The sequence below is a fragment of the Neodiprion pinetum genome, chromosome 7 (assembly GCF_021155775.2).
Source record: "Neodiprion pinetum isolate iyNeoPine1 chromosome 7, iyNeoPine1.2, whole genome shotgun sequence".
Taxonomy (NCBI): domain Eukaryota; kingdom Metazoa; phylum Arthropoda; class Insecta; order Hymenoptera; family Diprionidae; genus Neodiprion; species Neodiprion pinetum.
In genome coordinates, this window is record NC_060238.1 from 24,654,623 (window position 1) to 24,666,220 (window position 11,598).

The 11,598-nt window shown below is 40.6% G+C and overlaps 3 protein-coding genes across 3 annotated transcripts; all 3 read right to left on the minus strand.

Moving 5' to 3' along the window:
- Positions 1-238: 238 nt before the first annotated feature.
- Positions 239-10,859, minus strand: LOC124223753 (uncharacterized). The gene is made up of 14 exons (XM_069137983.1): positions 10,697-10,859; positions 10,440-10,534; positions 10,227-10,353; positions 10,035-10,141; positions 9,785-9,958; positions 8,860-9,008; positions 8,629-8,770; positions 2,019-2,055; positions 1,544-1,638; positions 1,346-1,472; positions 1,160-1,266; positions 891-1,064; positions 647-801; positions 239-562 (listed from the first exon to the last, which is right to left on the minus strand). The coding sequence occupies exons 1-14, from the start codon at positions 10,791-10,793 to the stop codon at positions 427-429; spliced, it is 1,722 nt and encodes a 573-aa protein (XP_068994084.1). The 5' UTR covers positions 10,794-10,859; the 3' UTR covers positions 239-426.
- Positions 2,385-4,118, minus strand: LOC124223563 (15-hydroxyprostaglandin dehydrogenase [NAD(+)]-like). Its single transcript, XM_046635670.2, has 6 exons — positions 3,865-4,118; positions 3,590-3,716; positions 3,403-3,509; positions 2,986-3,159; positions 2,692-2,846; positions 2,385-2,623 (listed from the first exon to the last, which is right to left on the minus strand). Exons 1-6 carry the CDS (start codon positions 3,955-3,957, stop codon positions 2,491-2,493), a joined length of 789 nt encoding a protein of 262 aa, XP_046491626.1. The 5' UTR covers positions 3,958-4,118; the 3' UTR covers positions 2,385-2,490.
- Positions 4,343-7,395, minus strand: LOC138191235 (15-hydroxyprostaglandin dehydrogenase [NAD(+)]-like). Its single transcript, XM_069137684.1, has 7 exons — positions 7,319-7,395; positions 7,074-7,177; positions 6,864-6,990; positions 6,041-6,147; positions 5,677-5,850; positions 4,750-4,904; positions 4,343-4,661 (listed from the first exon to the last, which is right to left on the minus strand). Exons 2-7 carry the CDS (start codon positions 7,164-7,166, stop codon positions 4,532-4,534), a joined length of 786 nt encoding a protein of 261 aa, XP_068993785.1. The 5' UTR covers positions 7,167-7,177; positions 7,319-7,395; the 3' UTR covers positions 4,343-4,531.
- Positions 10,860-11,598: the final 739 nt, after the last annotated feature.

Consider the following 11,598-nt stretch of genomic DNA (forward strand, 5'->3'; position numbering starts at 1 on the left):
AGAAGAAATAAGAAACTCATTTCAGATCTAAAAGAGTCGGAATTTTTAGAAAAATTATGTTTTCTTCATCCAGCTTCTAACGACTTGACCATGTAATTTTAGATTACACAAATCAGAAATCTCTTTTTACCTCGTCCTTCCCTCCTTCTCTCTATAGTTCACATCTTGCTTTCGGTAAGACGGAGTTTCGTGAATAGCGGCTTTCGGAAAGGATGCCTGTCAAATGAATTTGACAAAATTACGATTCAATTTTTTTATTTAATCCTGGAAGTACATTAAATTGTGACAGAAGACCAAAATTTTGTCAAACTATTCTCGCGGAGGTTTGTTTCCCAAGTTTCGGATCGACCGAAGCTGGCGCGTAAGTAATAAATTTGAAAGACTTTTGTCACAATCCAACTGATCCAGCCTGATTTATCGCTAGCCTCAGGCAGAAACCTTTTTCACCGGCTGATCGGCCACCTGGACTTCAAACGCCGGTTCTCCATTCTGGACAACCCAGAGGCTGCCATTATCTCCAACTCGTATGATGTGCAGAACACCTTCAGCGACGCTCTCAGGCCTGAGGTATGAAACGCAATGGTTATTCTACAGCAGGTTGAAATGAGCGCCGAGGAGACCTCGGACTGTGAAAAATACGACTCACGTTTGCATGGGGTAGGGGGAAATTGATTTTTCAAGATCTTCCGCCGACACACTATCGAGAGTTCGTCCGGCGGACGCCGTGATCAGTTGTGTGTTGGTGAAGAACGGGCACATCGCGACTACTCGAACGCCTGTTTTCTCAAAGTGATAAGGCACCTGTTTGGAAGGGAAAGAGGACTGTCAGTAACATCTCGATGAGTATGAGTCAGCAACAGAGGATGAGAGCAATTTGTTGAACACTTTACCCCGAACGATCTAGTCAGGCCGATGACTGCGTGCTTCGTCGCGATGTAAATGGGGAAAGTTGGACCCGTCACTAGTCCTGCGACTGATGATATGTTGACGATGACGCCCCCTTTGTTCCCTTTGTCCTTACCCATGTACCGGTAGCCGAGCAGAGTTCCGCGGACGACGGCGGTCTGTGAAAGGAAGACGGTTGTCGTAAATCTGCGAGGCGACTCGGGTGAGATTCTCCCAAGTGTTCTTCCCGAATCCCTAGGGTTCATCGACTCACGTAGTTTATCGCGATCTCGAGCTCCCATCTCGCGTCGTCCATTATTCCAGCGTTGTTGATGACGATGTCGAGGCCGCCGAACTCTTTGACGGTCGTGGCGAACGCCGCTGATTCATAATTTCATTGGTCAGGTTTTACAGTCGATCGTGACTCGAGACTAGCTTCGCTTATTGCGCGGCAAGTTACCTTCGAATTCCTCCGACTTCGTCACGTCGCAGACGACGAAGAGCACTCGATCCGCTCCGAATTCCTCGTTCAGTTTTCTCGCGGATTCGTCGCCGTTCGAGTTTGCCAGATCCAGAAGAGCCACGTGCTGTCGGAGAGGAATCGGATCAATTTTCCGTCGAACTCCGGTCGGCGTTCGTTTTGAATTTCGAAACTTACCGCAGCTCCGTTCTTCAAGAGTTCTCTGACGTAGGCGAAACCTATTCCGTTCGCACCTCCGGTGACCAGAGCGATTTTATTTTTCACGTCCATGTCTGAAAAACGAACGACAGGGTCTACTATCGATATTTCTCTGTTATATATTTCCTTCCAGACCTAATGAGGCAAAGTTTGATATTGCTTGAGCGTGCAATTGCAATACTGGAATTTCCTAGATTACGATTGATAAGGTATATCTCAACATTTTAGGTAGGTACTCAGTGAGTTGCGTCATATTTGTACTTGTCGATCGGCTGATTTGATCTTATTTTCCAATTTACACAAGCAAGAGCGATCAGTATTTATATTCCAACCTTCTCGAATAGCATTCAATTTTGAAATTTTTTGTGAAACAGTTGATTCGTTTACGCAAAGAATTTGAGTAGCAAAATTTTTCACCTAGAAAATTGATCGTTACAAAATGATAACTACTCACTTGCTGTAGTCAGGTTCGGGCTCGTTACACAACTGATCTGTGATTAGAAGCGGTAACGCTCGGCCTTCTAATTTATACGTGGAGATATCGATGATGATATCTCGAAATAAAATGTCTGATAAACTTTCGCATTATCAGAAAAAGAATTAAAATCCCGTCAGCGAATAACTTCGACCGTAATAATGACTGTGTCAAATCCATTTAAACTTCAGTTTGCTTCTGCCTTTCAACTTTCAAGGTGCCACCAAGGGCAGAGTTTACTTGTGGAACTATCGATTATCAATCCCTCCAGATTTCGAAAATTTGGATTCCAATTATCTGTTAAACGTAATTTATCAACGATCGTGTAGTTCGAGATGAAAACTGTCAGTGTATACGATCGTTTTATTTATTCAATCCAAGTGGAATACAATTCAGCTTATAATTGTTGCTTGAAATTCGAATGGTCACAAATATCGTTCAGTTCCCCTTTTTACAAAACTTTTCTAATCACTTCGTCGGGAATGTCAACCTCGAACGCCGGTTCCCCGTTTTCGACGAGCCAAACGCTGCCGCTCTTTCCGTCGCGTATAATTTGTACCATGCCTTGCGCCACGCTGTCCGCCCTGGTGGTCAAACGTGTTTTTCGTTATTGAAACAAAGATGATCGAACCATGCTCAGGAATATACTAACGTTTGCGATGGATAAGTGTTCAATATTTCCGTCACCGCATCCGGGGTGACGACGTCCAAGGTTCGCTTCGGGGCACCGGTTACAAGCTGTGTGTCCGTGACGCTTGGGCACATCGCCAAGAGTCGAACGCCAGTCTTGTCGTAATGATACGAATGCTGAAAAGATTGGAAATAGATCGTGGAGTCCAAGCTTTGAACGAGTCTGCGTTCAACGTTTGCGACCAAAGAGGACAACTCGATGTGATCGCGACTTTAACCCTTGGGTAACAAGGTGCGTCGAGGACTCTCTTCTTACCCCAAATGACCGAGTCAAGCCGATGACCGCGCATTTGGTACCCACGTAGATCGGGAACATTGGAGCATGGATAAGACCAGCTATTGAAGCGATGTTGACTATGGTGCCACCCTTACCACCCTTGTCCTTTCCCATGTACTGGAAGCCAAGCAGCGTTCCACGCACCAGGCCGATCTGTGTAAAAGATTTCAATTAGTGGAGAAGTGAAGAACGGGAAAAACAGGTTCTATCGAGTCGATGTAGAGATGAAAATCTGATTGTAACATTCTTGATTTTTAACTCCAAGAGTTCAATTGCCGATGCCAAAATACGTTAGGTGATGCCAACGACCGAAGAATCCCCGATCTTTGAATCAGAGTGACGAACTGACGTTCAAGGTTCGCGTAATCATAATCATGCGTAATTGATTCTACTTACGTAATTGATGTTGACCTCTAACTCCCAACGCGAGTCATCCATTATCCCAGCATTGTTGATGACGATGTCGAGTCGACCAAATTCCTTGACAATCCTTGCGAACGCAGCTGCAAAGTTTGCAACGGATAAATGTTTACAACGATCCATTGATCGCAGCGAGGAGTTTCAATACGACGTAAATTATTACCCTCCAGTTCCTCGGACTTTGTCACGTCACAGACGACGAAGATCGCTCGACCGCTTCCAAATTCCTCGTTCAGTTTTTGCACCGCTTCTTCACCTTTCGAATCAGCCAAATCGAGAACCGCCACGTGCTGTGATTGATTGTAATTTAAACACAGTGAAATTTTTTGCTTAACGAATTTTTCCTCACCCGCATTATTTGCTACGTCGTAATTTTTGAATTTCAATAAATTATTCATGCCTACAATCATAAAAGTATTTTCTACTCGGACAACTTACCGAAGCTCCATTTCTCAAGAATTCTTTAGCGTATGAAAAGCCTATTCCATTGGCTCCCCCGGTGATCAGAGCAATTTTATTTTTCATATCCATTTCTGGAAAATTCACGTCAGGCTCGCGATTAATATTTGACTTGTATCCGGACAAAATTTTGACTAACTTTTTCGACAAAGTCTTGACTCAGTTTGCGTTCGATTGACCAAGATCTTCTCTTTTCACTTGATACTCTTGCTCCGAATAAATCTAAACCACCGAACAAGTAGCAACGTAATAATTAGACGCGATTGGTCAATTCACAAATACGTAATTCCGAACTTATCTAGTTCACGATAAACTTTGGCTTCGCCAAATTATAAACAAAAAGTTTATCTACTCTGAACCTATTCACCTATATGTCATCCACAGTAGGAACCCAGTTTCTTTTTCTCTCCATTGTCAAATCCCTGTCATATCCAGAAGGTAATAAACCAGGACTCTCTTTTGGTTTCGCAAATAATACGGTACAGTTTTATTTCCACGGTAATTTTACAAAATTCTCTTGTTTCTTTCGGTAAAACTGATTACACACGTAGATTCATTCGTAAATTTTCACAGTCAACGCGCTCCGTCAGTTTTTCCAATCGGATCGGGTTCCCGAAAGCAGTCCAATCTTTCTTCTCCGTTTGTTTTAGGCCTTCGTCACTGGTATGTCAGGAATTACAAGCTCCGCGGGCTTTTGTTCCTTTTCCACGAGCCACGAAGTTCCGTTTTCGGCGACACGTAAAATATGCAGGAGGCCTCTGGCCACGTTCTCGACACTGTATAACGGCAATTGCGTCAATTAGCACGACTATTTTCGCTGAGATAATTTCGACTCTTGACAATTAATCCAAACACGATACTAACGATTGCAAAGGCTCCGCTCTCTGTTCTTCAGGAAGCGCAGTGTAGGGTGTGCCTTTGACGGTTCTTCCTTCGGCTTCGGTCATCAATTGCGTGTTCGTAATGCTCGGACAGATTGCGACAACTCTGACCTTGGTTTTCTCGTAGTAATAAGGTTGCTGTATGGATCGAAAGAAACGGGTTCAATGAGAATGGGAATCCGGTGAAACACGGTTAAGGTAGTATTGGACGTATAATCCCAACGAAAAGTTAGTCTCGATGAGAATATTGAACACTTTGCGATGAGATAAGAGTCTGAAAGAAAATCAATCGTAACCAAGTTGATAAGATAATTTGCTTAAACATAAATTTGCGTAACAAATCTGTGGTGAAATTTTTTTTATTTTGTACAAAATAAACTCATTGATTTTTCTATATACCTATGAATTTTTTTTTTTGGAATTTTCCGCGATTTTCAATAATTTCGTTTTACAAATTTTTTAACGCTCTATTTATGAAACTATTCGTTCCATGCCTCTAAAACTTCTTCAGTGTAATGTACGATCATTTGCGAAAACTTATCCAAAAATTCAGAACTTTTGATCAATTTAAAAAAAAAATTTATATTCTCGAAAACAGGTTTTTTAAAATCGCCGAAAAATTCCGAAAAAAATCACAAGTATTCAGAAAAATCAACAAATTCATTTTATATGAAATTAAAAAAATTACACCGGAGATTCGTTAACACCTTTTTGGCATTATTATTATTATTATTATTCGAAACGAATTATCTTATCAACTTGGTCACGATAAATTCTTTTCAGATCCTTATCTCATCGAAGTGTTTGATAGTTTTATTGAGACTCACTTCTGGCTGGAAGTATACGCCCAATAACACCCTTAACCAATCGATTCTTCAATCTGGTTGCAGTTTTCAAAATGAAATCTTACCCCGAACGATCGAGTTAGACCGATGACGGCATGTTTTGTACCGCAGTAAACCGGAAAGATAATCAATGGCGCTACACCAACGATCGAAGAGACGTTCACTATGGTTCCTCCCTTTCCTCCGTTGTCTATTCCCATGTGCTTCATGCCCAGCAACGTTCCACGAACCAGGGCAGTCTGTCGGGGAAATTGTAGGGTTCAGTGAGTCAGTAGCTAAAGTACCTGATAAGCAAACGTTGAGTTCAAAATGGTCGACTCGATGGAAAATGGTGGTATATAAGTAGGCGGAAGTTTGTACTATTCTGATGTCAAGTGGAATTTGCGCCAATTTATTTACTCTTTACGTTTTCTCCGCTGTCCGACTTACGTAGTTGATGCTTATCTCAAGTTCCCACCGCAAATCGTCCATTATTCCAGCGTTGTTGATCACGATGTCGAGTCCACCGAATTCCTTGACAGTCTTGGCGAATCCGTCTTCGAGTGTTGAACAAATGAAAAGTATCACGACACTGTGACGGTTCGTATTTGAAATATGAAAAGAGACGGAGAGGGAGAGAGAGACGAGCTTAGATCGAGAAGAGCGAAGGCTCAGTGGATTTACGTAGTTCGTTACGATAACATAAGACGCGTAAAGTCAGTGAGTTGAAGCGTGAATCCTGAACAGGTATAAATTTTAAACCGAATATAGTACAGAGAATACAAAAACTTCGCTCGCAATCTTTTTTTTTTTTTATTCACTTTCAAACATCTTCACGTTCTTACGCGTACATACCTCGCTAAAAAGAAAACCTAGCTCGTACAAATTTTACTTCACGGACAATTTTCTCCTCGCTCGTCGTTTTATATTTTTATTTATACCTACGCGTGTTCTTCGTTATTTATCACGTGCGTGTTTAAACTAACAGGCTAAGTTTGTTAGTCCTGCGACGCGTAGGGTACCTTTTATATTGTAAAAATAAAATAACGAATTGAAGAATGAGTGGATAAATAAAAGGAATAGAAAACAGAGGTTCCAAAAATTATATAAAAATACTCAATTTCTATTGGTGTCTGATTACCAGTCTTCGTGTCCTTATCTCATTTTATCGCGTAGATTTTAGAATAACCTAAAATCGTTACAATACCGAACTTTATAGAACACTTTGAGCAGTTTTATACCTCTGTCTATAGTATTATTCTCTTCTTCCTACCTTCAAGCTGTTGGGCATTTGTAACGTCACAGACTAGGAATATCGCCTTCCCCCTTCCAAATTCCTTCTCCAATTTTTTCACCGCTTCATTGCCGTTAGAATTTGCCAAATCCAAAATCGCCACGTGCTATTAATCGGGAATTTATAACAGAATCGTGACATTTTCAAACCCTGCGTCATTTCTAAACTATGAATGCTCTAATCGCTCACCGCAACTCCATTGCGTAATAATTCCACCGCGTAGGCGAAGCCTATTCCACTGGCTCCACCAGTGATGAGTGCAGTTTTTCCTTTGACGTCCATATCGCTATAATCTGTAAGAATTTATGAAAAACGGTTAATTATTTTTTGAAAAAACTTTTACTCCTCTTCGGCACACCGTGCCAATTAAAACCCTTCGGCCACTTGTAATTTTCTCTTCAATTCCGCACGGCTGAAACATTATCGCAACTCACCTAACGATGCGGTCACACCTGACTGGGCTGATTAACTTAAAATCCTGTGCTTTTATACACTTCTGTTCTAACGCCTAACTAACCCAAGTACAATTTTTCACGTAGATAAGAATAGATCGCGTACATACCGTGATTAGGCGTCGATAACTTCACCTTATCGTTTGCAGCTCATTATTCATTGTTTCTAAGCCCTGCTGAAGGATTGGACAAAATCGTAAGAAAAGAGCAAAAAATTGAGCAAAAAAAAAGAAAACAACGTAATCTAGCCTTAAAATTTTTCTTCGGTACGTGGTTTCTATCCAAATTCGAAAGGCGATTTAGATCGAGCGCCTTTGTTTTCCAAGATAACCGTAGGCGTCTCACGTTATAGGGGAAAAGAAAGATTTCCTCTATTTATAACTATTTGAAGGTTGAAAAAATTCCAAAACAAATTTCATGGTGTAATTATTACAGAAAAATGCCATTTACAATACGTGAATAACAGTTTAATTGTATACAGTGAAAAATACCACCTCTCACTCTTATCTTGATGTAGTCAAGTAGTAACGTACGAGTGATGTAAACAACTAACACTCGATAATAAACTCAACTTTGTTACATCCAGATCCAGAATTACTGATAACCACGATACGGATCGCATTGGATAACGTGGAGCTTAGTTTGCGCAAAATTTCGTCATCCTCACAAGTATAATTGATCCAGGATAAAATCTTCTTACAAAGTAACCACCGCTTGTCGATGGTATTGAAATGTTCCAAATATTTTGATTACTTAACGGTGTAAAAAAAAAATTAGATTTTTTTTTTTTTTTCTTCCACTGTAGTCTTGAATCTTTAAAACTTGCGTTATTGATCTCGAAACGATATGAATTATTATTTCCCAACATATCGACCAAGAGTACCTCATCAGTTTTCTGCGGCAAATAAATCTCATTGCTTGATTACAACAATTTTATCAAAATTTACGCCTCCCGGAATTGAATAATCTCACAAAAATTGATCGAATCAACTTTCTGGCTCTTTCACTCGCCAAATATTTGGTTCGATACGTGGTAAGGGTTTTTTTTTTCTTGAAACATTTCGTGTATAACCAGATTAAAATTACGTACCGCCGGATTTTGAATGACTTGTGGATCCGTGCATGGGCGAAAAAGAAGTAAAAAAGCGAGTAAGATTTTAAAAATTTATTTCCTCAAACAATTGTACGACACAATTTCATTTTTAGTCCGAAACGAAACGTCACAAGTAGCGTTCAATGGTAATCCAAACCTTCCGGAATATTTCCGACGGTTCGATCGAATTAATCCCTTAAGATCTAACCTTTCGCACAAACTTTTCAGAACTTTCAGGAAGGTCGACCTCAAAGGGCGGTTCACCGTGCGTTACGATCCAAGAGCTGCCGTTTTCTCCCTCGCGTATAATCTGTATCATAGCCTTGGCTACGCTTTCCGTTCTGGAATATGGAAAGGAGGAGGGATCAGATCGGGATTTTATCAAGACGCGATTAAGTCAGCTCCGAAAAATAATACGAGGTGTACGAACGATTGCATTTCGTTGAACGTTTTGTTCAGCAATTCGGTTTTGATGATGCTCAACGAACGTCCGACACTTTTGGTTATAAGTTGGGTTTCCGTGACGTCCGGACACATCGACATTAATCGAACGCCTGTGTGGTCGTAGTTTTCTGGTGCCTGGAATGGAAGAAGTTGAACTTTGTTTGTTGAAAATTTTTTTTTTAAATTGACCTCCGTAGACTTTTGACGAACACATTTTGTGGCCGATTGGAAAAATTGGCATGAGATAGCGATGGGTTGACTTAGATCGTGTGAAGGATGGACTGGCTGTACGTTCTTAACCAAAAGTGAGTCTGGTAGGAAAAAGATTACCCACAATAAAGGTGGTAAGAAAATTAAATCTGAATTATAATAATGCTCAAAAGTTATCAATAAATCATTTCAACAAAATATTATTCAACGAATTCTTAGGGAATGTCTTTTTTTGTCATGTGGAACGAATTCGTTGATTCTTCTGAATACACATGAATTTTTAAAGAATTTTCTCATATTTTGAAATTTCCGTTTTCGAAAGTTTCTTAATTGCGATGTGCAACGTTTTTACGAAAACGTATCCAAAACACAGGGTTTTTCCTCTATTTTTCGAAATTGATAGTTTTCAAAATAATGAGAAAATTCCTTAAAAATTCATGTGTATTCAGAAAAATCAACGAACTCATTTCACGTGGCAAAAATAATATTCCCTGTAAATCTGTTGAACAAGGTTTCGTTCAAACAATTCATCGAGAACTTTTGACCGTTATTATTATTCAAATTTAATTTTCTCATCGTCTTCACAGCGGCTGGTTCTACCCAGCTTTTTATCTTATCAAAAAGTATTCAATGTTCTCTTTTTTTCTTAAAGCTCGATACAAACGCTCGTCGATGGTAGAGAAAAATAGGTAAAAGCTCACAGCGAAGGATCGGGTTAGACCGATAACGGCGTGTTTGGTCCCAGAATAAATGGGGAAAATGTTGGACGGCATAACGCCAACGATCGAAGCTACGTTGACAATGGTGCCTCCCTTACCGCCCTCGTTTTTCCCCATATATTTTAGACCCAGCAAAGTTCCGCGCACGACTCCGTTCTGTAAACGAGTAAAATCGGTGGATCAAAACATTGCGGAATTACGATTAACTATTTTTCGCTCGTTGCAGACTCACGTAGTTGATGTCAACCATGAGCTCCCATTTCGTGTCGTCCATTATCCCGGCATTGTTTATCACGATATCCAGTCCACCGAATTCTTCGAAAGCCTTTGCGAATCCGGCTTCGAGTGTTAAATGGACAGAGTATTTTTATAGCGTTAATTGCTGATTCTAATTCGCGTAATTTCGCTCCAAATCCCTTCTTACCTTCCAACTCCTTGGACTTCGTCACGTCGCCCACGACGAAGATCACCTTTCCATGAACGAATTCCGCGTTCAGATTTTTCGCGACTTCGACGCCGTTCGAGCTTGCCAAATCGAGAATGGCCACTTTCTGTGTAAGCGTTTGAAATTAAAACGTGACAATCGAGGTACGCGACTAACTGAGACGATTTTCATTAAGTATTTCTTAAACCTTACCGCTGCTCCGTTACTTAAGAGCGCCTTAACGTAGGCGAGACCAATGCCACTTGCTCCTCCTGTTACGAGTGCGATTTTACCTTTGATCTGCATTGCTGAAAAGATTGATACTCGATTATTTCATCATTCTTCTTCCCTCGTACGAATCGACTTCCAAAATTCCAAGGATGTGGAATACTTTGTTCGGCTTATCGATTTCGACTTGACTAGTTCGCATACACTTTGGAATGGTGAATTTTTATTAACGCGATACTCACTTGCGTACAGTGCGTTCGGTTCAACGGCTACCCCGCTATTGGTAGACAGCGAAAAAAGATAACTGAACAAAGGTATAATTGAGTACTCCGATAACATGCGATGTTTACATAACAGCGTTAACCGGTCACCGTCTTTGAGCTTGTGTAGCTTTGCGATCCTCCAGCAGCTACTTACGTATCAGCGATTTATAAAACCGCCGACTCGAACTTTCACCGCCATTCTGAATTACTTTCGCAAACATTCTTCCCGGAGTTTGGAGCCCGCATATAAACCTTTAAAAGTCATTTTTTGAAAGTCCATACTTCGAGAGGTTAACAACTGGCGAAACATTCGACACTGAGACTTATAATTCTGGAACACTTGTCTTACAGCAAACACACACACATGCGTACATCGCACACGTCACGCACTCGCACCTCTGTTTTTAAGATCAAGCAAGCAGCGAGTAGGTTATCAATAAAAGCTCGGTTCACTGAAATTTACTCGAAAGTCTCTGTATTTTAGACCTCGCTTCGCCCGATTCTAATCAACCACCTAAATAATTTCAGAATCTTTTGGTTTGCACAAGGATCGAATCGATCTCGAATGCTGTAAAAATTGTTGACTCGAACCCTGCCATAAATGCTTATCCGTGCCACGTACCATTCAACAGGACGTTGATCAGATCAAGAATGAATCCAATAATAAGGTCGGAGATAAAAATCGGTGCGAACGTCGAGTATAATCTCTGGTATGTTATCGGTTTCTCCTCAGGTTATCGTCACAATTACCGTTCACTTGCGATAAGATCATATAAAAATATTACAGTAACAATTGCGGCTTTAGACGAATAACCCAATTACTAATCCCAAATCCTCTGTTTTCAAGTATCGCTGAACAGCAATCAACGAGCATAAAACAT